The sequence below is a fragment of the Triplophysa dalaica genome, chromosome 20, assembly GCF_015846415.1.
Source record: "Triplophysa dalaica isolate WHDGS20190420 chromosome 20, ASM1584641v1, whole genome shotgun sequence".
NCBI lineage: Eukaryota > Metazoa > Chordata > Actinopteri > Cypriniformes > Nemacheilidae > Triplophysa > Triplophysa dalaica.
This window is the reverse complement of record NC_079561.1, coordinates 2,465,373-2,491,394: the sequence shown is the minus strand read 5'-3', so window position 1 is coordinate 2,491,394 and position 26,022 is coordinate 2,465,373. Positions and strand designations below refer to the sequence as shown.

The 26,022-nt window shown below is 38.7% G+C and overlaps 1 protein-coding gene across 6 annotated transcripts; it reads right to left on the bottom strand.

Moving 5' to 3' along the window:
• Nucleotides 1-1,303: 1,303 nt before the first annotated feature.
• Nucleotides 1,304-19,040, bottom strand: sgk1 (serum/glucocorticoid regulated kinase 1). 6 transcript variants are annotated; one of them, XM_056732647.1, is made up of 14 exons: nucleotides 18,786-19,040; nucleotides 18,508-18,680; nucleotides 16,776-17,015; nucleotides 10,989-11,186; nucleotides 9,960-10,020; nucleotides 4,729-4,804; nucleotides 4,380-4,455; nucleotides 4,100-4,288; nucleotides 3,877-4,008; nucleotides 3,165-3,401; nucleotides 2,980-3,075; nucleotides 2,741-2,896; nucleotides 2,565-2,654; nucleotides 1,304-2,425 (listed from the first exon to the last, which is right to left on the bottom strand). In XM_056732647.1, exons 2-14 carry the CDS (start codon nucleotides 18,583-18,585, stop codon nucleotides 2,258-2,260), a joined length of 1,797 nt encoding a protein of 598 aa, XP_056588625.1. In that variant the 5' UTR covers nucleotides 18,586-18,680; nucleotides 18,786-19,040; the 3' UTR covers nucleotides 1,304-2,257. The 6 variants fall into 6 exon arrangements, with proteins under 6 accessions (XP_056588625.1, XP_056588626.1, XP_056588627.1 ...); XM_056732648.1 differs by lacking the exon at nucleotides 10,989-11,186 and having other exon boundaries at nucleotides 18,786-19,037; XM_056732649.1 differs by lacking the exons at nucleotides 18,508-18,680; nucleotides 18,786-19,040 and having other exon boundaries at nucleotides 10,989-11,080; nucleotides 16,776-16,855.
• Nucleotides 19,041-26,022: the final 6,982 nt, after the last annotated feature.

Below are 26,022 nucleotides of genomic sequence, written 5' to 3'. Positions count from 1 at the left end.
AACAAATAGCTCTTTAAATCAATTTGGCGGATTGATTTGGTAAATGTGGAAAATAAGTGGGAAGATGATAATGAATAAAAGTATTAAATATTCTAGAGACGTTTGGTATAAGAACAAGATTGAAAAAAACGAGAGCGTGTTTCCAAACGCTCGGGGGCGCTAATCTACAAGAAAACGTTAACGCTGTGAAATGCTGACGCATGGATGTTGTTTTAAACGAGATGGTACTTTCCTACATATTGTGTAGGGTTGTCAACTTTGTCATTATGAAATAAGGGACAAAGTTTGACCTGTCCAGCAGTGCTAATTAGCATATGCGTGATGTCATTGCGTATTTGCGTTTACTCTTTAAATGGTAACATACAGCGCTGTACAGTATTTGATCATTTTACCACAACTAAATGCACAATAAAGCCTTTCTCGTTTATATTTTCTCTTCATGTTTTCAGTCATAAGTTAATAAAATAGTTTAAATTGCATTATGCGCGCCTCTGTGTGTGTTTGAGCGCGCGTGTGCGCGTGTGTGCGACGCGGAGGTCTGACTCTGGTGTACAAAATGATGGCCGTACTCATTTACACAGGAATCCATTTAAATTAAAGAATCACTTAAATATAATTTTTACCATTCCATATATTAACATTACTGCATTTTATCCACACACTTTTTTATTAGAATCTGCTTATGTGTGCGTCATTGGTTTCAAACCCACAACATTTGCACTGCCAACACAATGCATTACCATAATACTTTGTGGTACTTATTTTTGCATAAACAGCGGTTGTTTATAACTCTATCCATTAACCTTTGTCACAGTCAGAATAATTCTAGAGTCAAAGTGCATTTTCTAAATAATAATTTATTCTGCGTGGCATTTATTTTCAATTTTTTTAGAAAAGGTTTACCTTTAACAAATGACAAGTCATCTCTTTGATGGATGACTAAGTTTAAGGCCTAAGGTCCAGCCTTTCTGAGGAACTTACCATGACAATTACAACTTATCTCAGAAAAGCAGTTCCTGGAGCCAAAGTTAATACACACAACCATTGACAGCTTGTATAAAAATGCAAATGATGTCTGGTTAAAGACGGGTTCAATGTGCGGGTGGTTTGAGCACTTGGTTGGGTAAGAGAGCACTGACGCACAAACTTTCAGCTGTCTGCTGACAGCATACAGCTGAAAGTCCAACTTTTGACCGGCTGAGGTAACCAATGTTGTCGTCATAGCAACATGCCCTACATAGTGTATATACGCTGCTGTACCTTTCATAACTATATAATTTCTTCAGATCAAAAGACACAAAGGTTGTTTGGGGAAAATAACCAAAGTTTTATTGCGAACCAAACAAGGTCACATAATTGAAACATTTGACAACTTTACAGTACATGTATTGTTACATATAAGCATACCTTTTTGTTCCATATACATTAAAACTAATACATACACATAAAATATACAAACGAACTTAAATAGCAATACAGTCTTATTCAATGGAATGATGCTTGAACATATCAGTCCATCCTAGGAGGCTGGAAGACTAAGGTGAGACAGAGGCGTCTGATTCGTTGGTCCAGCTGCTTATCTACACACAGTAGCAGCAGATCCCGCCTCAAGCACCTCCCACTCGAGTCAAAAGAACAACAACAAAAAACTAGGGAAGTGCTCTTTAAATTAAAACGTTAATGAAAAACGAAATGTGCAACTTTGATCCCAGATGCATAACCGATAAATCACATTAACATCAGATGCTGATATATTTCAGTGGTTTTAGCGTCATTACGACTATATTTATATCTGACTGACCTGCCAGATCGCATGATTTAGAAAGAAAAATGAAACCAAGGGTGTTAAGATGAACACACGCACCCATCCAAAACATCTCGCACTCATCCATATTTCTATAAAAGTAAGATGGCCAAAAATATATAATAAAAGTCCATCAGCATCAATCTTCTCCCTCTATCTTTCACCTTCTGTCAGTCTGATACAACTTGGAGTGAAAGCGGAGGAGAAATCGTGCAGTTGGATGCGGACGATGCAGATGAGTCTTTTGTTGTAATACGTGTAAAACTCAAGCCTTTTTAACAAAGGCGCTTCGAGCTGCCGTACGCCGTGTGCAAATGCCCCCTCCTGGGGACGGGTTAAAATGAGACTGGGTTTTCTTTCTCATAGTGATGCACTACATGTGAGATTCCATGGGACAGGGTTTCCATGGTAATGAGCTACAGGTATTAAGTCTATGAGATGCGTCGATGGGCGCTACAGGTAGGAATCCATGGCGGGAGCGTAAGAGAAACCCAGGAAGGCCTCGGTCGCCCCTGTGATGCTGGACGTGACCAGAGCGCTGTCTGGAGAACAGCCGATGGAATTTGGCACCGGTTCATCGGTGAACTCGGGGTCAAAGTGCCGCAAGTCATTAGGTCCAGTCTGAAACAAAAAAAGCGTCAAAATTACATCACTGGAGTATAAAATGCGCCTCTCATATAAGCCAGCATGACTTGTTCTTATCATCTCTCATATGTGGTGCGATAAATGGAGTTCAACTAAGAAGCGTGATGGAACGTACCACGTTAGGGTTGAAAGGAGGCGTGAGCTTCTTGGCGTTCAGGTCATCCCAGTTTATTGGAGAAAAGAACATGTGATTCTTGATCTCAGTCTACATGTGAAAAAGAAATATGTTTTAGATACAAGGCTGAGAAAAGGCAAACCAATATAAACGTCAAATATGAAAAACACACTTACAAAGTCATCCGTGAAGCCCAGTCTCTTGGTGCGGTCTTTCTGGAGCAGACCCTCCAGCAGATGTCTTGCAGCGTTTGATATGTTGGGTTTGAGCTGCAGCGGCTTGTTCAAGATATTATCGTACATTTCTGCTGTGTTGCGGCTGTAGAAGGGAGGCTGTGGAACGACCGCAAAACGTCACTTATCGAGATTGTGTAAATCAGCATTTAGTAATGCAAAGAAAATTCTTGCCAACTCACCAGGCCATATAACATTTCATACAGCACTGCACCCAAGCACCACCAGTCCACCGTCCTGTCATACGGCTGCTTATGCAACACCTCAGGTGCCAAATACTGGAAGATCGACAGAGAAACATTGAGTTTATTGACTTCAAAGACCACACCGATATACTAGATTCTATCAAATGTAGCAAAGGGCTAACCTCCGGTGTTCCGCAAAACGTAGATGTCGTTCCATTAGGTTCTATGTTCTCCTTGCACAGGCCGAAGTCGGTGAGGATGATGTGTCCTTGCGTATCCAACAGAATGTTCTCCGGCTTCAAGTCTCGGTACACAATGTTCAGCGAGTGCAAGTACCCCAAAGCGCTCGCGATCTCAGCAGCGTAGAACCGTGCACGCGGCTCCAGAAAACATCTCTCCCTTTGCAAGTGATAAAACAGCTACAGAAAGAGACAAAGAAAACAGATCATGAGCTCCGTATCCCGCATGACATAATGAATCAAGGCTTTCTGGACCCTTCGACACCAAACAATGGAAGGAAATGAGAATGTACTGCCCCGACCCGAAGAGACATCTCGGTTAAACTGAGCCTAAACTTCCACAGCTGCTAAATCTGGCTCCCCTCGCACAGACTTTCCCCTCCCAAGCGTTTCCTGAGGAGAGTTTCCTATTCGGAGCCCAGCCGCTCCTCATGACAGGATTTCCTTTTTCTGTCTGCATCTACCTCACTGTCTCCTACAAAGTTTACAATTCTATTTTTTAATCACTCTCTCGTCTTCCCATCTTTCCTCCCACTCGATTCTTCTTCCTGCAGCGCGTGTTTGGATTTTCCAGTCCGAATGTAAACAACCTTGGCGTTGCTAAGCCAATGCTCCGTGAACACATTTGACACACAACGAGAATGAAATCACACACCTCTCCGCCGTTGATGTAGTCCAGTACGAAGTAGAGTTTATCAGCCGTCTGGAAGGAGTAATGCAGGCCCACCAAGAAAGGATGCTTTACATTCTTCAGTAACACGTTTCGCTCGGACATGATGTGTTTCTCCTGAACATCAGAGAAGGAAAGGTGAAAGGTTATAGGTCATAGGATAGGGCTTGAAGCACATGTGATGTGAATTAGAGTCGGCAGTAGTTACCTCTTTCTTCTTCAGGATAGCCTTCTTTTGCAGAACCTTAACGGCATAGAACAGCTCATCGCTCCGGTGTCGGGCCAGCAGGACTTTGCCAAAGCTGCCTTTTCCGATGACCTTGAGGAAGTCGAAGTCCGACGGTTTGGCGGTGGGGTTGGATGAGGGACCGAGGTTTATCTGTTGAGAGGGGCTTGGCTGGAGAAGAAACAGAGATGTTAAGTCAAATCTGGCTCTTATGTAAATCACTGTTAACATTTATAACGCACACAAATGCGCAAATATTTACCGGTGGGGAAGGGTTGCTGTTCATCAGCTCGGCATCTTGTGGAGGTGTTAAGTTCAAGATGGACTGAACCTCAGGACTACAGCAAGAAAAGATCACACGTTGACGGTCATTAAAATGTGAATGTATTAATCATGCACGTATTTGGAAAACGTTTAGATAAGACATTTTTATACTTTCTATTCTCTAATAAAATGCATTATGGATGTACCATGATACTTTAATAAAGTCAGATGCTAATGCCAGAGTGTTTTAAATTATACATGGTATTTAGGTAATAGCATAAATATCATTCTACCATACTTCATGCCCTAACAAAATATATAAATAAAATAAAGAGACATCAACTTACTGCTTGCATGCATAAGAGCTGGCGGAAAGTTTCTGTATGAAGTCGTTCAGTCCCATCTTTCTCTGTTTCATAAACGCTGCACGTGAAAGAGAAAGAAAACTCTGTTAAAAGAACCATCACTTAATATTCTTCCTCTTCACTGACGTTGGCTCGAGTGCCTCCATTCATTTAAAATCAAAGCCTACCACTGAGATTAGCGACTAGTCCTCTTGTTTTAGAGTAGGTCAGATCGGTCTCCGTTTGTATGGTCATTGCTGTAGTTTTCCACTGTGAGGTCGAAACCGAAACGCGCTTCTGAACTCCGAGCGCTTCTGTTCCAACTATTAAACAGTCCGGAGGAGGAGTCTAGAGGCGCGTTCCGCTAAGAGACGTGGCCTAGCCGAGGGGCGTGCCACAACGCGCAGCCTTGCCTTGAGGGGGGCGTAATCGGAGTATTTGACAGTCTCGAGTTCACAGTCAGCAGTGACGTCTGTGAGCGCGTCACACCTCAAACTTTGCTCTTAAAATTGAAAACAAGATTTTCAATGATCCAGCAAGCAGAGCAGAACTACACGTACTGTATGTACCATCAAAATGTTCAGCAAATGACTTGAGGGGAGGAAGCTTTATCAGTACAGTTTACTCATAGCAAGATAAAGCAGGAAAACCCCTTCACTCATTCAAACGGGTAAACGCATCCAAAAACAGCCACAGCCATCCACGAGCGCACATCATTCATTGATTCTTAGGTTCTCTCCGTGGCGTCTCTCCAAAGCTCCGCTTGAACCCTCGTGACGCAAGACAGCGAGACAAAAGCATCAGGACTCGAGCCAAACTTCAGTCCTCACTGGAAAAGTACTGACCGGTGACTTTAAAAGCTGACACATCTAGGAACTTAATTCAAGCATTTTTTCCTGAACTCCTTCCTTCCTTGTCATTTAGGACAAGAAATGTCGGAAAATTTACATGTAATGTCCTCGTTTGCGACAGTTATGCAAAGCCCCAGCAAACTAATTCAGAACTAATGCTCTTTAGATTACGATAACATTTCAGAAAGTTAATTCTCTTAAAGACTCATAAAGTCAAACACTGTTTTAAGTTCAAGGTACAATTCTTGAAAGCATCTTTCTGAGATTAACGTTACATGATGAATTCTGAACTGACTCACGAGCGCATGAAGCTTAACAACAAAACATGAGTCACAAGTTACCAACTAAATAGAAACGAAAACTATCAAGTAAAGATGCATCATGCACGCGTGATAAACAATCTTTCTCTTTTAGTGTCCGTGTTAGCAAATACACAAATACAGCTGGTATTGAAAACACGTTTTTGTAATAACCCAATGAAGAGTGCACAAAATAAGTGGATGTGATTCATTTAGATAAAGTTTAAACCACAGTCACGCTCAGAGTTACGTACAATTCACAGCGTATATTATATATATTTTAAAACATATAACTGAGGTTTATTCCATTAATGTAATTTAAATTATTGAGAAAAAGCATAAGTCAAACCTTTCTATTGTGCAGTGCTTCTCATGCCGTACCCTTGCGCCCTCTTTATTGAGCCGAAACAAGAGTTCCATAAACTTTAAGCTCTTATCAGTGTGAATAAACAGATTAAACGGTGGAGTTGAAACCCGGTAACATTTGCCCACGCATGTCCTGGCACAAGGGTTTATTAACACACTGTCCAGTTACTATGAGGAGACCACCATCAAACATCATTCAAAAACAGATCCCGAACACAAACCTTCCGAGTTATACGGTGAGATTCAACAAGTTCACTTACACGTAAATGGTGAAGTCTTGTCTTTCATAGGGTCAGTAATGAAAGTAATGAAAGAGAAGTGCGGCAGACCCGGTCGATGAGGAAGTATGGAGCTGAAAGAGTTTTTCTGCCGTTTTCCATCCCTGCTGGTCTAACACCGGATATCTGAGGGGCGGAGCTACCCGAGACCTCCAACAGTGACACTGTTTCAATGTCGTTGACTTCAATAAAACCGACAGCCGGAGCGAAGGAAAGTTACCGCACTTAACAGCACTTTATTTGAGTATATATGCTCAGCAATGCTTACAACAATAGAGAATGCAAATGATTTCAAACTAACACGAAACTATTCGGTAACGATTTATAATTATCCATGTGTGTTTAATACATTAAATGTTGTTGTACAGATTTATACCAGATACAAATCCAAATGAACTGATATGTGTTATAATGTATTCAGGGCCGGTTCAAGCCTTTAAGGGGCCCTAGGCAGAATATTATTTGGGCCCCAATACAGTCTATATTATCAGTGTTTGATTATTTGCACACAGTTTAGACCTAACACACCCAATTTGATTAGTTAGATGTGTTTGCGATGTATAATATGATAAAAACGACAACACATGAACCTTGCATTACGTGTATTGTGATTGTCAAAACATTTGATAATTTCATTACTTACAATTTTAGGTGAACTGTCCCTTTGAATTTTGAGAACAGACCGTACAAAGCTTGTGGACTTTATTGCTCAAAGATTTCATTTTACAAATTAATTTAACCACAACCTAAAAAACCCATTTTAAAGACACACAAGTCTGGAGGATGATTTATTCTTTAACGTAATTTTGACACACAAAACAGAAAAAATAGTTGGTACAGCCCTACGTGAGAAAATGGATGTGTTTTGTGAATATATCACAAAAAAGCTGTAATTTCATGTGCTCTTGGGGGCCCCCTAGTAGCGGCGAGGCCCTTAGCAGCCGCTTAGTTCGCTTATAGAGAGGGCCGGCACTGAATGTATTAACACAATTATTATTGAGACATTACAATGCATTATAAGATGCATTACAAGGCATAAATTAAACTTTACATTTATATTTATAATGCATTATACAGTAGTCTATATGCTTTAAGGAAAGTGCTGGATACTGGAACTTTTTTTTGTATTTTCTTCTTCATTTGAGAACTCGTGTTTGATCCCATTATGAACGGTTCAAAACTATAATACACAATCAATACACATTAGCATTCGTGTAGGATGAGAATTTAAAAAAGGGCAAAAAAATATACAGCTACAGACACTCTTAAGCATTATCTTAAAAAATATATATATATCTTCATATATATGCAGACGAGAAGTTAGGCTACTATATAATTTTTCTTCCCTCAGGCTTCTCCATGTTCTTTGTCATACTTTTAAAACATTTTGTTTTGACATGAAATATAGTGGTTAGTGGTCCTCTCTCCTGTCATTCAGCAGCATATTATTTGTGTAGTTCTCCATTTTTCACACAACAGGTTTACAAACATAATAACTTCCAGCTGTCAGATCATTTCTCAGACCTTTAATTCTCTCCCACTTCTAAATCTTCTTGTGCTCCTCTCATTCAGATTCTCGCCTCTCTGCCTGTCATTCTTTGGGTAAGAAGGAAGTGTAAAAAGCTGAAGAGCACACCGAGATCAACATGGCATCTGTCTTAAGCTTCCAAACACTTTGTTTATTTATGTTTGAGGTCAGGATTACGTCAAATGTAATCCTCTTTAGGTCTGTCTGACCACTGAATACAGCACCCAAACACAATGCATACTAATGTTGTTTTGGATCATATGCAGGTTAGCAGCATTATGCATTTTCCCTCAGACAAACACATTCGTGCACACATGTAAACCTGATGACCCTCTTAAGATAAAGTTTCATCACAACAAGATAAATACATCACAACAGACCTTTCTTCAACCAAAAATAACTTTTATGAGATCATTTACACAAAAAGTTAGTGGATGAGTAACGATTCAAACAACGTACACAAACAAATACACACATTAAAGATGCACCACAACTGAAGCTTATTTTACACTCATAGAGTTGTACTGCATGACACATATACAAGATTTCTAAATCTTACAGCAAGCTATTATACTGTTATGTAATTTTAAGTGAAAGAACATTTATAATGAGAAACAAAATGTAGGGTGGGTCGTGACTTATCTACTGAAAACTGATTTGATTTTAAAAGGTGGTTGTTCCCACCAGAACACAACCACACCTTCACTCTGCTTCCAAAGGTTCTTCTCAGTGATCTCATAGAAGAACCGGTTTTGTTTTCCCAAAGAGTTGACTTTTCTTTTATTAACCATTTCTTTCTTACTTTTTGATAATCTAAAGAAACTTTTGTGAAACAGAGAGATTCTTCTGATGTTAAAGGTACTGTAGAGAGGACAACTTTAACCCCCCTGATGTCACCATTTAAGGAGTCTATGAACCAGCAAATGGAGGCTGAAGGTCAAGTTCACCCTCCAAGGCCTTTTGCTGTATCGCAAGAGAAATGGTTCATTTGGAAATGTGTTGTTAAAGTCAAATATTGCTCCAACTTTGATTACATAACGCCAACTGTTGTAAAATAGCTGTTAATGTTAACATGAATAGTTTTGAAAGATTCTTCAAGATTTGAAGAAATTACTGAGGTGGTTATTAAATCTGTCTTTTATTAATCAAAAGCCGGTGCTGCTATAGTCAGTGTTAATAAAACGTTATATGACATCAGACAAGAAGGAAAACAGTTTCAGAAACAGAGTAAGTTTTCAAATGATATTATTTTTTGTGACATGCTTTTTAAAATGTGTCAAGAAACTTGAAAAACGGACTCTAACACGATTTCAACTTTGTGTGATATCTCAGACCGGGGTTCAGTGTTAAAAGAGCTATGAAAACGTAGGAAATATCACCTTATGTAAATAAGATAAAGGCACTATATTGATTATATTTATTTACTTTCCCATGTACCATATTTTTGAGATAAGCATATCACTATAACCTTTGCATGATATTGCAATGTACAGACACTTCAGGCTTAGGAAATTTTATTTGAAATCTTCCACTCATCCACATTATGTGAGAGCTGTTCAACCAATACAATGCACGTGTAATAAATATGTGTTGTAAGTTTGTAGAACAAGCAGGTTATATTCAATGTTTTTATTTGTTTAGGAGAGGAGTGGTTTTACCAGGACAGCTGTTCGAAGCACTGGCCCAAAATACTTATTAAGGTTTTAACAATGAGCCCCTGTGGTTCAAGATGATTACAAGTTTCGTTTATACCCACAAAAAGAAAGAAAGAGGGAGGGAGGGATAAAAACAACTCGAACAGGATGAGAAAGAATAGCAATGACTAATAAGACATTTACTATAGAAATAAAGTAATGAATGAAAGAAAGATAGAAAGAAAAGACTGCTGGAGAAAAAAGACAGAAGCACTTACTGTTGTCAGAGGGACAGCAATAATCAGACTCAGGGTCACCATGGTAGTAGAGGTCCATTGCCTGTAAAAATAAAATAAAGAGTAATGTACGTAAGTGCAATGTGTTTGAGATGAATCACTTTTGTTGTGTTAGTATTGCATTTCTCTATTGACCCATTGTCACGACCCGGTCTGTGTTTGATGTGGACTTTCATTTTTTAAGTTATTATGTCACTTCCTGTTTCCTACCTCAGTTCCATTCTATTCTTATTCTTTAGTTTTCAAATGTTTTTTTTTTTTTAAAGTAACTGCATTTATAACAATATTAAAAGTGGTGCTTTGCTCCCTCAATAACGCACTCCAGATTTACTTGCTGAAAGAAATGAGTCAGCGGGAAGGATTTCAAACTCTCAGAATCTCATTATTTTATCACACGCAGGCACAAACTCACACACATCACAGCTAAATGATGACTTTCCGACGGACTGGATTAATCTAGAGCTAGCAAAAGTGAAGGCATGTGACATCTGGCATACAGTTTTGCACCCAAGGTGCTGCTTTTACGTGTGAGATGAGAAAGAGAGAAAGAAAAACAGAGGGTGTTAGAGAAAGAGTAATAACCTTAATCCACTGCTTTAGTAACTTCCCTAGAGACTTAGTTAATGGAATGCTCAACTACGTGAAGCGGGAGTATTAATATCTCTGCACGTGCACCTACACTACAAACCCAAACCATGTGTTTGTTTCACAGATCTGTTTTCCCGAAACAGCAAACACAACTTCACTTCAAAGGGAAATAGAAAGATTAGCCCACAACCAATGAAGACAAAGTTAAAAATAAGTCAGATTCTATTATTAGAATACATTGTTAACCTACACTGTAATATTTGTATATGCTGTTGATATAAATCGAACAAACTTTTTGTGAAATATGCTGCTTTGGTTTGTGTTCGTGACATTCTTTGAAATAATGCCACTTGGTTTGATATTTGTTATCCAGTCCAACGTTTGGTTTTGTATGACAGTTGACGTCTGTTTTTATGCGCTGACCTGTGTGCGTTGGCGTGGTTGCCATGCCTCTTCATTCCCATAAGTGATGAAAGGACCATTGCAGATGCAACATTCCAGCAGCACTGGGCTTCCTAGTAGAGGTGACATTGTCCAGGGACAGATCACATGCACATCTGACTCCGCCTCTTTCACTTTGCTATCATTGTGATGTCTACTAAGCATCTTCCATTTTCTTACCTGTTAAAAAACACAATAGAGGTGAGCATGGGGTTTGAACCAACATCCGACCGGCTGAGAACTTAAACCGCTACCTTTTAATCACGCTACCTCATCAATAGAGTCAGCCTACGTCATAAAAATAAAATCAAACCGTTTGCTTCCTCTTTTTAGTGACTTTTAGTCATATGCTTTTCTCAGGACTGCTGGGGCAGTTCCCAGTACTGTAAAGAGCTGAGAAATAAGTAAATCATCTCAGGGTTTAAAGGTCAAACATCAGGGTTAATGAAATTCTGCTCATAAACGCTCAAGGGTCAGCGATGACATCATTGCACAGACTCAAGCTTATTCTGTAGTCTACAATAATCATAAAAAGACAGACAAACACACACACACACACACACACTTTGATCTTTAGGGAATGAAAATTCCAGAGAAAGCTGATCTTGGAATTGCAGCAACCTTCTTCTTATAGCGTCCTGAGCACACGCATGCATGCACACACAGACACACAACCGGTGCCAAATATTTCAACATCAAAAGCTGGCGATTATGTAAGTGCACTTACAGAAAAATGTTAAGATAATGAATCAGCAACTTCTCTCCTTTCTCTTCTCAACTCTTAAGAGTGTGTGAGCGGGCATCTCTCTTGCAAGCCAGTTCACAGTCATTTTATTGTTTTCTAGACAGTGTTTACCAGAGATTTTCATGTCAATACAAAGCCATTCATTTTTAAAGCCTACGTGCGTGTTTGTGTCTGTTTATGTATGTGTGTGCGTTGCCAAGGACAGTAAATCTCACTCTCTATGAAGAGATTAGAATAGCATCCTTGGTGTGGGGGGTCAGCTTACATGAAGTTCCCATGTTCCCAGATCTTTCAAGAAATCAAATAACAAGCTCCAGTCAATCCAACGTATTATTACAGAAGTTGCTAAATTGCTTTTATATTGCTCTTTGTACCATAGCAGGCACACAGAAATGCCCTGGCAACCACCCACAATAATAAGGTTTGGCACAGGTGAGCAGAATCTATATATATATGATTTGGTTCTTGTTATATTATATGAATGGGTACTAAAAAAGTTACAATTCACTTTTGTTGTCACATAAATGTGTTTAAATGTTTGTTTGTTAAAAGGACAGTCTGCCCGAAAACGAACAGTCATGAAAAGTTGAGTCGAAAATGATTTTCTTTCTTTTGCAGAACAATAAAGAAGATATTTTGTAGAATGTTGGTAACCAAAAAAACATTGACTTCCATTGTATGGACACAAACCACTGAGACATTTCTCAAAATATATTTTTTTGCGTTCCAAAAGAAACCGCACAGACACCTTGCATCTAGTAAGAATAATAACAGCAAACTCGCTCTAAACCGGGGCATTAAATTCCATTCCCACAACATAAACATTACATCCCAAACTCCCAACATATTGTCTACTGTAAATATATTGCCTCCTTCAACACGACAGCAGTAAATGTATAAAGTAGGTGAAGGTCACAAACTCCCTTAAAACAACTCTTCTGCGCAGCTGACAGCGCCGTCCCAGCTAGGAAGGTGAAAGAGAACGTGGCTGTGAGCCAACTTTTGACTGGCACAGCACCAGAGTTAGCATGCAACAGCACCGTTCTGCAACACAGAAAGACGCTGGGGCCCGATACAGCGATAAAGAACCTGAAACTGGTCTTTGTGAAAGCGACACCAAACGCAATATAAAGTCTTCATGAGAGTGGTTCTATGTGGATGGATGGTATGTGTGTGTTTCTCAGAACCTAGTAACCATTGGCCTCATTAACCCAAAGCAGAGATTCACAGGGGACAAAGGCCCGCAATACCAGAGATGAGAAGCGTGAACAAACAGATAAAAAAAGGTTGTGCTCTATGGGTATACGATAGCCTGGAGGCTGTAAAATTATACTGACTTATATAAGCAAGAAATGTTGTTTTTGTTTTGTGCTGGAGAAAACGATTGCTATTAAAGGCAAAGTCCAAGACAGCTCAGCAGGGTGAAGAAAATCTGCTTGTCTTTAAAAAAGAGGAGTCAAAACTCTTAAATATCAGTGGCAAACTTTAAAACAGCTTTGATTTTAATGGAACTAATGACACACGGCCTAGATTTTGGACGTAGCATGGGAGAAGTGCGTTAGAGAGTTTTTGTGGTTGTGTTTTGTAAGAGGAAAAATCTATGTCTCAAAGTTGATCCTCAATGACTCAGATGTCAAGGAGCTCTCAAGTAACAGCACTGTCTAAAATTGTATTCTGTAATTCCTTAATAGGCTTAATAAATGTCAATAGAACAACAGAACGACCACATCTTAGGCCAACATTGTGTAACCTTAATTTTGTGAATTCATTATTTGATTTCTTTATTTCTTTTCTATTTTATTTTAAAGAGAAATTTATGTTGAACTCTAGTTTAATATGTTTTAGCTAAAAAGCTATTTTGTGCATCTGCCCCTTTAAGGCAGCGAGTGCTCTTGGGAAAAAGAGCGAGAGAAGTTTTTACAGAATTACAGATCAATCCCATAAGGCCTTTTGTACAGGCAGTAAAAATAAATTTAAAATGTATTTTAAATCAATATGTTATTTAAAATTATTTGATATTTCATTTAATACAACATAAAAAAAGTTTCAAAATGTATTAAAAAAAAACTCATTATTTTAACCAACAGACCTTTTTCACGTTTCCGGGTTTCTCAGTAACCGAAGTCGTCATAGTTTTTTAAATAGATTTTTTATATAAAATAACTTTGGAGGGTTTTTTAGATGCTGATGACTGTTCAACACATCATCACAGGCTTGTCAAAAAGGTCCATATTTATGTGTAGTTCAATGTATGTTTTATGTATTTTAAATGAAAACAAAAGAATACACATAATCATCTAATTTCAAAAAATATTTCCGTTCATATTGAAATCTCTGACTTTTGAGAGCAGATTTTATTGTCTTACGATACTTTCACATAACTGCCCAGATCTCCAAAACTCTCCAGATTTTCTCATCGATGTGCTTGAGAATCAATTGAGATTTCACTTGTCATTTTTTTCTCCAACAGATGAGTATGTTTGTGAGTGTGTGTATATGCTTTATATCGACTAAGTTTATCCTCTACCTTCATTAGTTCAAACATAGGAGATGGTACGAACCAATCAGATGCGTTGTATTTTGCCATGACAGCATCCTTATAGACAATAATTATTGTCCATAGACTTCAATTTATCAAGCACATACAGTAGATCTCGCTACAGGCCATAACACTCAAGCAGCCCCCTCCTCATCTGCTGTGGAATGCAATGTGGTCCATCAAACTTTACGTTCAACCCCATGAAAACGGGTGCTATAAAAACTCTCACTGCGTGTGTGTGTATTTGTGTGCTCCGCAGACCTCATGAGCGATGAGTCATCGGCACCCCCCCCTGCTCCTTGCATCTTTCTGCATGCCACATTAGCTTCACACGCACACAAACAACACACGGCGCGAGAACGACCCCCGTCGCACTCCATATTTTCACAGGTTGAGGAATAAAGGTCCTTTCCAGGTGATTCTTCCTGTAAAACCTTATGGTGTTTCTTCGATACAACAAACTGAGTGAAATACAACATAGATGCGTCGTCAGGGTTTGGAGGGGCTGTAGAATTCAAAGCATCCAGTTGTAATTTAGCAGTGATAATTGAAAGGATGCTGGAGCTGACAGCGATGATGAAGGCAGAGGATGAGAGTGAGTAGACTCAGATATGGATCGGTTGGTGAATGAATTCAGTCTGTTTCCATCATATTCACCCGATAAATGTTACATAACATCACCCTCAGGACAGAGACTGCACACAAAATGATGTGTCATCTCTCTCTCTCTCTCTCTCTCTCTCTCTCTCTCAGTCTCTCTCTATTTCCTCTACTCATCTTGAAACCTCAGTTTAAGGGCATATATTTATAACCATACCTAACCTTTGTATACAAGCCGCCCAATATTGCTTCTACACAAAATTCATGAATAATACAGCTGATTATTTGAGAACGCTTTGTGGTGAAGCAAAGTATAACTAGACAAGAGGTTATCAGCAATAAACACAATCCAACCCACATCAGAGCAGAGGCTTAACATTCTCTCCCTCAAATAACATCATACAAACAAAGTAAAAAATGCTAAGAAAATCTCATATCCCTGAGCGTCCAAATGATTCAATTGGAGTAAATCCTAACATCACAGGAGCTGCATGCAGAAAGCAGAGACGGTCCTGTTTGATCCCTCTCTCGCTCTCTGTAGGCATGACTGAAATACACACTCGTTCCTCTGAGCCGATTCTCTAATAATCACAACCCCCGAGAGCCCATCAGACAACGCGGTGGAGCAATCATCAGGGCAAAAGTGAGATAGCAAGACACAGAGGTCTCAGCTCCCTAGGCCAGCTCAAGATGCTGTTTAGCATTGCTAAATGGAGAGAACAACACGCCCTGCCTTTTATGTGTCTTCCCGGAATGCTGAGATTAAAAGCATGCATAATGAGGGATCAGAATAAACAGACGTAACGGGTAAAAATATTACTTTGAGTGTTTTTGTAAGTCCTGCGGGATGGATGAATGTATAGATAGATGCATGAATAAATGATGAAGTGGCTTATACAGGCAAGATTGTAAGTAATTATACAGTGAGGGCACATGAAAGCTGTCCATAAAGGTATATACATCCTAGCTATAAAACATCTCTTTTCTGGCCAGCATTGCATTAAGTTATTGAAAAGTCAATTCTATATAATCTCTTTTTTTTCAGGCAAAAAAATGATCTAAAATGGAGTTTAAATCAACATGTGATTAATTTAAATTTGGTTTAATACTAAAAAGCATTGCTCGAATTGAAGGGGGGATCCGGGACCCCCCATAAGAGCTAACAAATAGACTTAGGGGTCACTTGGATGTTTTTATTTGACAAAAAAATGATAATGACAAATGTGATTAAATTCATGCTATGGATATTGTAAATTTTGTAAATTAATTATTCCCAATAATTTATATTAAGTTTGTTTATGGGCTAGTCCTCATGTCGCTTTATATTTGAAACGACCCGCCCAAAAACGTAGCCCTGTTTTAAAAAAGTAGTATATAGTTCTGAAAATATATGCTGAAATATAGTGTGTATTTTATATAAATTGTATATTGCGAGACTGACCCCCACCAAAAGAGGTCTTATGGGGGGACCCCATAAGACTTGGTTCAATTCGAGCACTGCTAAAAAGTCACTTAAAAACAGTTTTGTGTAACAAAACAAAAAATTAAAATATTTGCAAGTGCTTTGTAGTTCAATGTATTTGTATATATTCAGACATTATTAAACTCAATTACTGTATGTAATAAGTAGGCTTACTGCTACTAGCATACTTGTTAGCATACAAATTCAATCCTTGGGACTAAATTGGCTCACTTTCTGTTTTTTAAATGTGTACTTGATATACATATAAAAATATTAAAGTATGCTTTAAGTTTAACAGTAGTTAACCTTAAATACATTTTTCCAGAATTGAATTTGAAGAAATACATAAAAATTAGATTGTATACTAATAGCACACTTAAGATCTTGGTTTCAAAGAAAACCAAAGTCACAGAGTTTCCCGACCTTGCATGTCTTGTTTTTGTCCGGCTGGCACGGTGTGCATGGGGCGCTGGGCTGACACAGAGGGCTGGGGGGGTGTGGCAGATAGCATCCTCCAGGACTGTAGTGAGAGCAGCCATAAGGAGCTGGGAAGTGCGTGTACCACAGATCTTGCCCTTCTTGACATTTTGGACACGGAGACAGGAAACCTTTAGCCTGGACTTTCTCAACATTCACCTTTGGATTTCTCATCCACCTGCGCACCTGAAAACAAAACACAAAACATTAATCTGTAGTTTATATTTTAGGGAGATGCAGCTTAGTTGCGGCCAAATACCACAAAGTCAACAATGAATGTAAATAGACTATCATAGATCTGTCACTTAATAACACCTTGAATCATTCTGTTTCAGACAGTCAGGAACGAATTTCATATTTGATGAATGAATTTCCAAGCAACATACTTGTGTCAGTATTATTAACAAATTAATAAAACCTTACATACACCGGTAGGATTGAATAAAATACACTGCTGTGGGGTCATATGTCTTTCAGCGTGTCAGCCGCACAAGATCTCAAAGTTCTACATGATTAAATCTTTGGTCTTTTGTAGCAACAAGGGAGGTAATGGTACAAAAAATCCCAAAATAATTGATAACACTTCCTCTACAATGACACTAGTCACGAATCCCAACAATTCACCGCTCTCATCTTCTCCACCCTCTCCCTCTTTCTCTGCACTTTGATTGGATTTTCAAAGTTTTTTCAACCAGAATTGTCACTGTGACTGTGTAACAGTAGTCTAAGACTCTCCAAAGACCCTCTCCTCCCCCTTTTCTCTGTCTTCATCTTATCCCTTCGTTCTGTTCTCTTTTCTCTATATCGTCTCATCTCGCCGCTTCTCTTTTGACACGTTCTGCCTCGCATGCTTCACTTTGTGTGCACCAGCCATCTTAGAGTGTCATTGTTATGAAGTGGATTGTCAGACAGACAGCGTGAATCATCTTTACAGGAATCAAAGTGAGGCGACAGCACCTCAGTAAACTCAAACACACGCCACTCCAAACGCAGGATAACTGATGACTTCACCAGAATAAATCACTGTGTGTGTACTGTGTACAGACACACACAGGATAATGAAACTACAAGCCAAACAATAAAAAACAAACGTCAACCTTAGCGCTCCAGAAGATTCTTTCTGTCTCACTCAGTCACACATAAATACGTAATAATCCAACCAAACCTTCTCACCGAGTCACACCCCGACACTCCATCTGCTAAGAAAACAAGTGTGTGTGTTTGGATATGCTGGAATCTGGACTTCAACCAAAACCACACACACGCGAGTTCGTCGCTTACAAACAAAACAAACACTGCACTGAAATTTTGAGATGTGTTCAAATTTCAACCATGGCAAATATCAATTATGGGCTTCTTGGATTTTGCCGTAAATTCATCTTCCCATAAATACACAACCTTTTTGCCAATTTTTCAGCCAAACAGACGGTGCCAGATAATGCAGCTTATGCGATTGGTTGAGGAAATGTTGCTGTTCCAGGCTGGTTTATTTGTACAAAACAAAACAAAACAAACAAAGTGCCTCATGCTCAAACAAAATATTTTATGACTGCCACAGCATCAGCCACAAATGGCTTACTAATAGTCTCTGCATATAAATGAAATATTTCACCATCGAAAACATTGCACACAACACTCCAATGCAAAGCTTTAACTTCTGCAACCGATTTGCACTCACCTTCCTCTTGACAAACTGAAACGCAGAGCACTTCTTAAAGGAGAAAGCTTGTTTCTCTGCATTGTGGACCAACTTCATGGCCTCTGGCCGGCCCGCACACTCTGTGGACCCCAGCGTGATGCCCGTGAGGGACAGGAGAAGTAAAAACAAGATTATGGAGGCTTTCGTGTCGCCTGGAAGAAATACGACACAAAATCAGATGGACGATATACAATCTCCTTCCTGACAATTTCATTGTATCTAGAATTACATGACATCATCTGTGCCTGTGGTCATACCTGTGTTGTTGTCCTCTCTGGTCCAGGTTGTTATCACTGTCACTGCCGACCGATGATATTGAGACCGCGCTGATGTAGTGCCTTCGTCCTAATGCCTTAGCGTGCCTCTGTGTATCCGCAGCACCACGGCGGAGAGTGTATGTGAGATAGAGAGAGAGATGTATATAATGAGATGGATCAGGACAAACACCTTCTCAATGTGAGAGAGAGACTACTGCAATCGAAGAGACACACACCCCCTCTCGCTCGGTACGTCTCTCACGCTTTCTCCTCCCGCAGCTCTGATGCTCTGACTCTCTCCTCCACCTCCCTCCGATATCTGCAGCAGTGGATGCTCTCTCTCTCTCTCTCTCTCTCTAATCCCTCCCTCTCCAGAGCTTTCGTTGTTTGAATGGAAGGATAGCTGAAGAATGAATGAAGGCTGATGTATTTGATAGGTATGCTTTCATGACCACGGATGTTACAGGAACAGCTTCAGAAATGGACACATATTAAACACACATGCACGCTCACAGAGCATCTCTCATGCGTCTGGTGTGCCTTTCTCTCTCACCATATCACTTGAATTGTCTTTGTGAGGAATCACTTATGAATGAACAGCGGTTTCAGCGGTGAATGAGTCAACAGGATCCCATCACCCAGCAGCAAATGCGAGACACCTGCACAGGACATGAGAGGTGATAGAAGAGAGACGGGGAGAGAATCAATACTTCACAATCAGAGGCATAATGATGAAGAGATCTTTCCCCTTGTCCTTCTGAGTCAGTCCTTAAGGATGCATTAGATCAGCATCTCTGACTCAAGACTGCTGTGTGTGTGTCTCACAGATTTTTATTTATATATATTTATTGAGCTTTAACATAATGAAATGGACATTTGGGATTTTTCCACAATAGATATACACTCCAACCTACCCAACTTTCCAATATTTGGTCAAGAAATAAATATATTTCTGTAATATTTTTCTAGCACTTTTTTTACAATTTGCATTGTTTCATTATCAAATTGAATTGAAATGAATAATTGAATTGAAATGAATTGATTTTATTCTATTTTATTTTATTTGATTTTATTTGAATATCATCTAATTGTATTTAATTTTACATGTAAGGTAATTTAATAAATATATCTGAAATATCATATCATATTATATCACATCAAGCAATAATAAACAAGAAAGCAATCAAGAGTTTTAAGTAAAAAATTTAAAAAGTATTTGTCAATACTGAATCCCAAACTGTGGCGATACGGCAATCAAAAGATATTTGTTATTAAATACACAAACATTGGGATTTTACTCCTACGAGATTGTTTGATGCAAATATAAATAAATAAATAAATAAACAAGAAAATATAAATAAGGCCTAGTTTTAATTGAGCTTTTTGGCATATTCACAGTGTTTCAAGTGTGTGTTGACTTATTGTTATTCATCATGTAAACACAGCTGCCAAAATAATTGAGCAAAATCTATCTATGGTCATTTACCTGATTAGTGTGGATGACAAGTGCCTGTGACTCATAGCTCAGACCCTGCATTCAACCCCACATCACATCACACAAAACAAACCCAACATTATTGTGCATGTGACACAAAGATAAAATGCATTCTCTATCTTATCTGTCTCCTTTACTTTCGCTTTACTGTAGCCGACTGTATTCTCTTATTTAAGAGGCAACCTGACAGAAAGGAATAAAAGCCTTTCATCCCACACAAAAGAGATTCATATTATGCACATCACTGATCTTGGTATCTGCTCAGTCCAATCAATCCCATAATGACTCGCAAAGAGCAAGAAGACGTGGTGGAATAAACTGCTATTGAAACAAATTCATGCGCTTCACGGCTCACCCTCTCCATTTTTCATTAAAGACTGCGATCAAAGTATTGCATCAGTTTGCAAAGGGAAAGAAGTCACATACAATCTGTCTGATACAGAATAAGTCGGGTGACTACAACACTTCTTGTTTTTAAATATTTATAATTCCAATAAACATCGACATATGCATAATTTGTTGCTGTACTTCAAGTAATAGTTGCATTTTGGTAAATAGAAACAATCCTAACTGCATTCAGGAGAGGTTGGTTTCTAACTTTCCTGGTCTTTAACTTTTGTAAGAAAGGCAATGTTTTCACTCTTCAGTGTTTTAGTGATTTGATAAATGGAAAGTACCTTAATTTCGGATGGTTGAGTCTGAGCTCCACATTTTATTGTACCTCAAGTAAAATGTTCTGAAATCATTTTTTTAAAGTAATCAAAGCACATAGTAGCAGAGGGAATTTATTATTTATAGAATAGTTTATCCTTCAACAGAATGTCCAACGAATTAAGTCTGTCGGGCACACAGTGAACAACCAAACCATCTTTTCTCTCTTCCTACAAATATGAATGTGAAAATAAAACTAGAACATAATTTAATCTTAATAATTTCTGACAAATTTCAGATAAATCAGGGACCAGATGTTGACATTGTTGGTATAAAAAATCTCAATTTTTCCTATTTAGTTTAATCATAACAATTGACAAATTTATCAAATCATTCTCTTTTCTTTCCTCGCCCCTCTCCTCTCCCCTACTTTCAGTTTCTTTTCACAGGCCCACACACATTAAAGAAAGATTGTAAGCATTATAAAATAAACATGATTCTCTCTTCGACTTTCTGTGCTACAGTGAAGGCAAGATATCTTTGGGGACACAATCTCTCTCTATTCTCATCCTTAGCTTCAGCTCACATGATGGAAATCTTTAATACCCAAAAAGACAGAATATAAACTTATTTGTGAAAGTATGAAATCACTTTATGAAATGAATGGTATCTAAGAGAAAAGTAAATCAGATAGATTGACACAAACACAATTACAGAAAGGAAGAACAGCATGAAATGAGAGAGAGAGAGAGATGGCAAGAATGTAAGGTTGACAGGTGGAGTGGGAGGAGCAGAGATGAGTGATGCATTAGCTCATCTTGGTACCCAGTGTGTGTGTTTGGGTATTTTCAAGGCCATTGGCAAAAGGAATTTACACTAGTAATCTTTACACCATCACACTATGTACATTTTGGTGTATACAAATCTGGTACTTGTCAAAAAAGACAACAGTCTGGTTTGAAACGGATCGAAACTGTGAGATAAGCATAGATTCTTTAGTTGAAAAGTGAAAAGCCAGAATGTGTCAGTGCCTCAGATTCTCAAACATGATGAGTCATTGAGATTCTGAATCTCCCAGGATTCAGTGTTCCTCAAACTCCTGCGGTAGAACGAGAGGAGCGGGGGTGTAGAAACAGTCGAGACACACCACGATGCTTTAATAAGGGAAACTATGGCAAACTACGTGTCCTTGTATGCTTTGCTTCTATAATAAGACCTACAGTATATACATTAGACATGTAAGCTCATATGATTAATACAGATACTTTCACTTTGCATAAAAGCTTCTGCCAAATTTAGTGTAAATGAACATATTTGTAGTATTGTAGAGAACCTCGCTCTACCCAAACTTTCATTAACTAATAGATTATTCTATTTAGACTCATTAAAACCAAACCTAGTCTTGCTTGAATTAAAGCATATGTATAATGCAAAGGATTGGGGACAAATCGATTACTCCTTGACTGACAGCACAACACATGGCGGACACAGTGTGTATGCGTCTGTGTAAGTGCATTTCACGCTTAAGACCGTGAAAGCAACCATATCACATATGACATGAGGTTAAGCCATAAACATATCCTGCTCCACAGAGCCTCTCTCTCTCTCTCTGTGTCACACACACAAGCATCTCTTGAGGAATGTGCGTCTTTTATTTTCTAGGAGACTTTAAACTCCTCAATTCTGAAAAGGTCAAACGGCGAGCAAGGTGAGATAAGATAGGGAGGAAGGAAAGAAAGGAAGTATGAATGATTTCAAGCAGCGGAGACACGGCGAGGAAAATCACATTTTATTGGTGGTCACAGACGCTTTAAATAAATAAACAAAAAAACACAGCACTTGTGATTTTTTTTCATTTCAATTTTAATTTAATCAGCATTTCTGGATGTATTGCTGTCATTCCAGTCCAGTGTCTGTTAAATTTCAACTAAATCAAACCTCAGGAGTGACATACAATAGCAATGTGAAAGACTGATATTATAGCAAGACATATGAAAACAGTGATAAAATTCTGGGTAATCACATAAAAAAATGTTTTTTGAACTTTTTCTCAATACATGTACAAGTATTGCTGTTGTGTCGCTTAAAAGTGAAGATTTACTATTAATATTCATTATAAATATTTAGCAGTATTTGAGGTCTGGAAAATACAGAGCATCTGTTATTTTGACCTGTTTCTCCAGTTGTTTTTTTCTGCAAATACAATATATATATATATATTTTTCCCATTGAGATACGATATCTCTTCCACCAGAGAGTCCTGGTCAAGATAGCCAGCAAAGAACATAGACCCCAAACAAAAACACATCATCAAAAAGCCAGAATGCACATGCACACTTATTTGAAATTTCTGAGAAATATTGTTAGTTCACAGAATGTCACAAAACTGATAATTTTCATACCTATAAATAGCCTAGTAAATTCAGAAAAACGAATAATAATTTGAAAAAATTTAGCAGCTGAATGTGTGTATGTATTTAGACTATATATATGTTTTTTTTCTGTGTGCACTTAACATCACGTTATACAGTATGTTATGTCCAATGTTAGTCAGAAGGACTTATAAATTCATCCCAAAATTGGGGAAAGGTCTCCATTGACTTAATGACACTGGACTAATGACAGTCCCTCACTACCCAGACAGACCGTCCAAAGAGAATACTTAACAAACACAGCGCAAAAGAGAAGACTGCAGACACAGAGAGAGAGAGCGAAAGATGTGTCACCAAGATGAAAACAGTAAGTTTGAGTCGAAGAGACGTCTTGTGTTAAAGTGAATTGGATATGAGCGCAGAGATCCCAAAGGACACAGCCTGGTTTCTCAAAGTGAAACAAGTATGTTTGGTCCAAATCCACCTCCAATTCAACCGTTCCACGGGCGCTTAATGGTGACAAAGATTGAGAGAGGATGTTAATGGCACATACTGATAGAAGTTATGATCTTCTCAAGAGCTTTCACACACACAGGTACAAGGAGAAATGTTGCTTTCACATTTCCTTGTCAGCTTTATACCTTTAGAGCCTGAGGTTGGGTCTTAACCTATTTTATACAGTCTATGGTCTTAACCTAGTTTTGCTTCGCTACTGCGATTTTAAACCACCAGGTTAAGAATGTAAAGGAACACACACTGCGTTATTTCCTGAGGCTTTGTGGTTATTTATTGTCCTGTGTGTGGAATGCTATTGTACCGTTACATAACTTAAAAAAAGTCTTCCTGGCGTTCAGAGCGGCACTGATAACATTCCACAACCCCTCAAAGTGTCCTTCAACACACACATACACACACACCTGTGTTAGGAACTACACGCCACTTGAAGATAAGATGTTAATTAGATAACATTTTAATCTTGAAATGTTTAAATGAGCGTGTATGGTTGCTAACGTGTGCATGCAAGTTTTACATTTGATTCACACTTTATATGCACAGCTGGGACTCTACAAGACTTTACCCGCACAGTCAGGGCAGATTTGCTGATGTGAGAATGTCTGTCTAGTTTAATCAGACCCAAACCCTGTATCTCTCAGCAGATCCAAGATTAGGGCATTTCAGCTATATAGAATCGGAAAACTGTTATGCAGTGTCCCTTCGCCGCCTCCCCAAGTGTCAGCACCACCGGTCTTTTTAATCCCCCCAAAATATACAGCAGGCGGTATCTGATGAGACACGCCTGAAATAAAAGTAATGGTTCACCTTAAAATAAAAACGCTTATATTTTTTCACCCTCGTGTTGTTTAAAAATGGCATTTGACTCTTTCTTCTGTGGAGCACAAAATAAGATATTTTGAGAAATGTCTCGGTGGTTTAGCATCCATACAATGGAAGTTATGAGGGCCGGTGCTGTTCGATCGTCGATGTTCTTCAAAATATATTCTTTTCTGTTCTGCAGAATCTCAGTATAGTCTCAGAACTCCATAGACAAGTGTGTGATATTATGGCCGAAACAACATGCAAGAGTTAAAGGTATATTTTATGCATTGTGTCAAACAAAATGCTGTTGGTCATGATTTTAAGAGGATGAGGGGATATTAAATGGCTTTCTGCATTTTTGACGACCTCTCTGAGTTTGTCAGTTGTTTGTTTACAATGAATGAATGAACTGAGGGCTTGAAAGGTCATTCATGTGCTAATAAAAACACAAGTCAATTCTCCCTGTCACCCACACTCGCATACAATCAGACCGAAAACCTGATTTTAATGAATGAAAGCTAGTTTGTTTATTTGATTCTTTCACAGCAGCTTCAAATTAACATTTCCAATTCAGCGCAGCTCTGAATCGTGTCCTGGTCTGATCAGTATTCAGACTGTGTGCGCTCTGTGACCATTTGTATGCGCGCCGTGTGCACTTTCCCCATTGCGTAAGCGTCCCTGAGCTTTTTCTGCATGCTGATTGGCTGGTACTTGACATCAAGGAAGCCAATAGTAAGCGGCTCGTCTGACCACAGAAAGATACAGGACACACTTCGAATGGTATCCAAGCAACCACATCCCAGCAACAGCATCCGGAAAAGGGAAACTTTTCTTCATTCAACATCATCATCTCCTATTTTTTGTTATGCACTGATTGAACATTACATTAGTTGCAAGAGTTAAAGACTACTTCCACTACCAGGTTTGATTTCTAAATAAAGCGCCAGCAGCTTTTCCTCCTATAAGGATATATGTGCCGTGGTTCATTCTATTTCGCCGTCTCAAATTAAAGCTGAAAGATGAATTGAAGAAATGTAAAATTCTAGAGGAGAGAAGAGATTTAGGGCTGAAAGCTGGTCTTAATAACAGATGATTTACTGTCGTGATTCACTGCCGGAGAAAATCCTCACTTAACCTGAGATGGGGTGAATGAAGAGATGCAAGTTACCTCATCACCACATAACAACCCTCCACCAGCCCTCAGGGCCGTGAAGCAGGAGACAGTCTCTCTCTCTCTCTCTCTCTCTCTCTCTCTGTCTCTGATTCTCTGGTTTATGTAACACTGACAATTGCTATCTTTATCTGATGCTGCAAGGCCGTGGCATGCATCTGATCTACTGAAAGTATTTCAAATACTTTCTTTAGTCTTTAAGACGCATTTCTTTTTTGAGAAATATTAAAT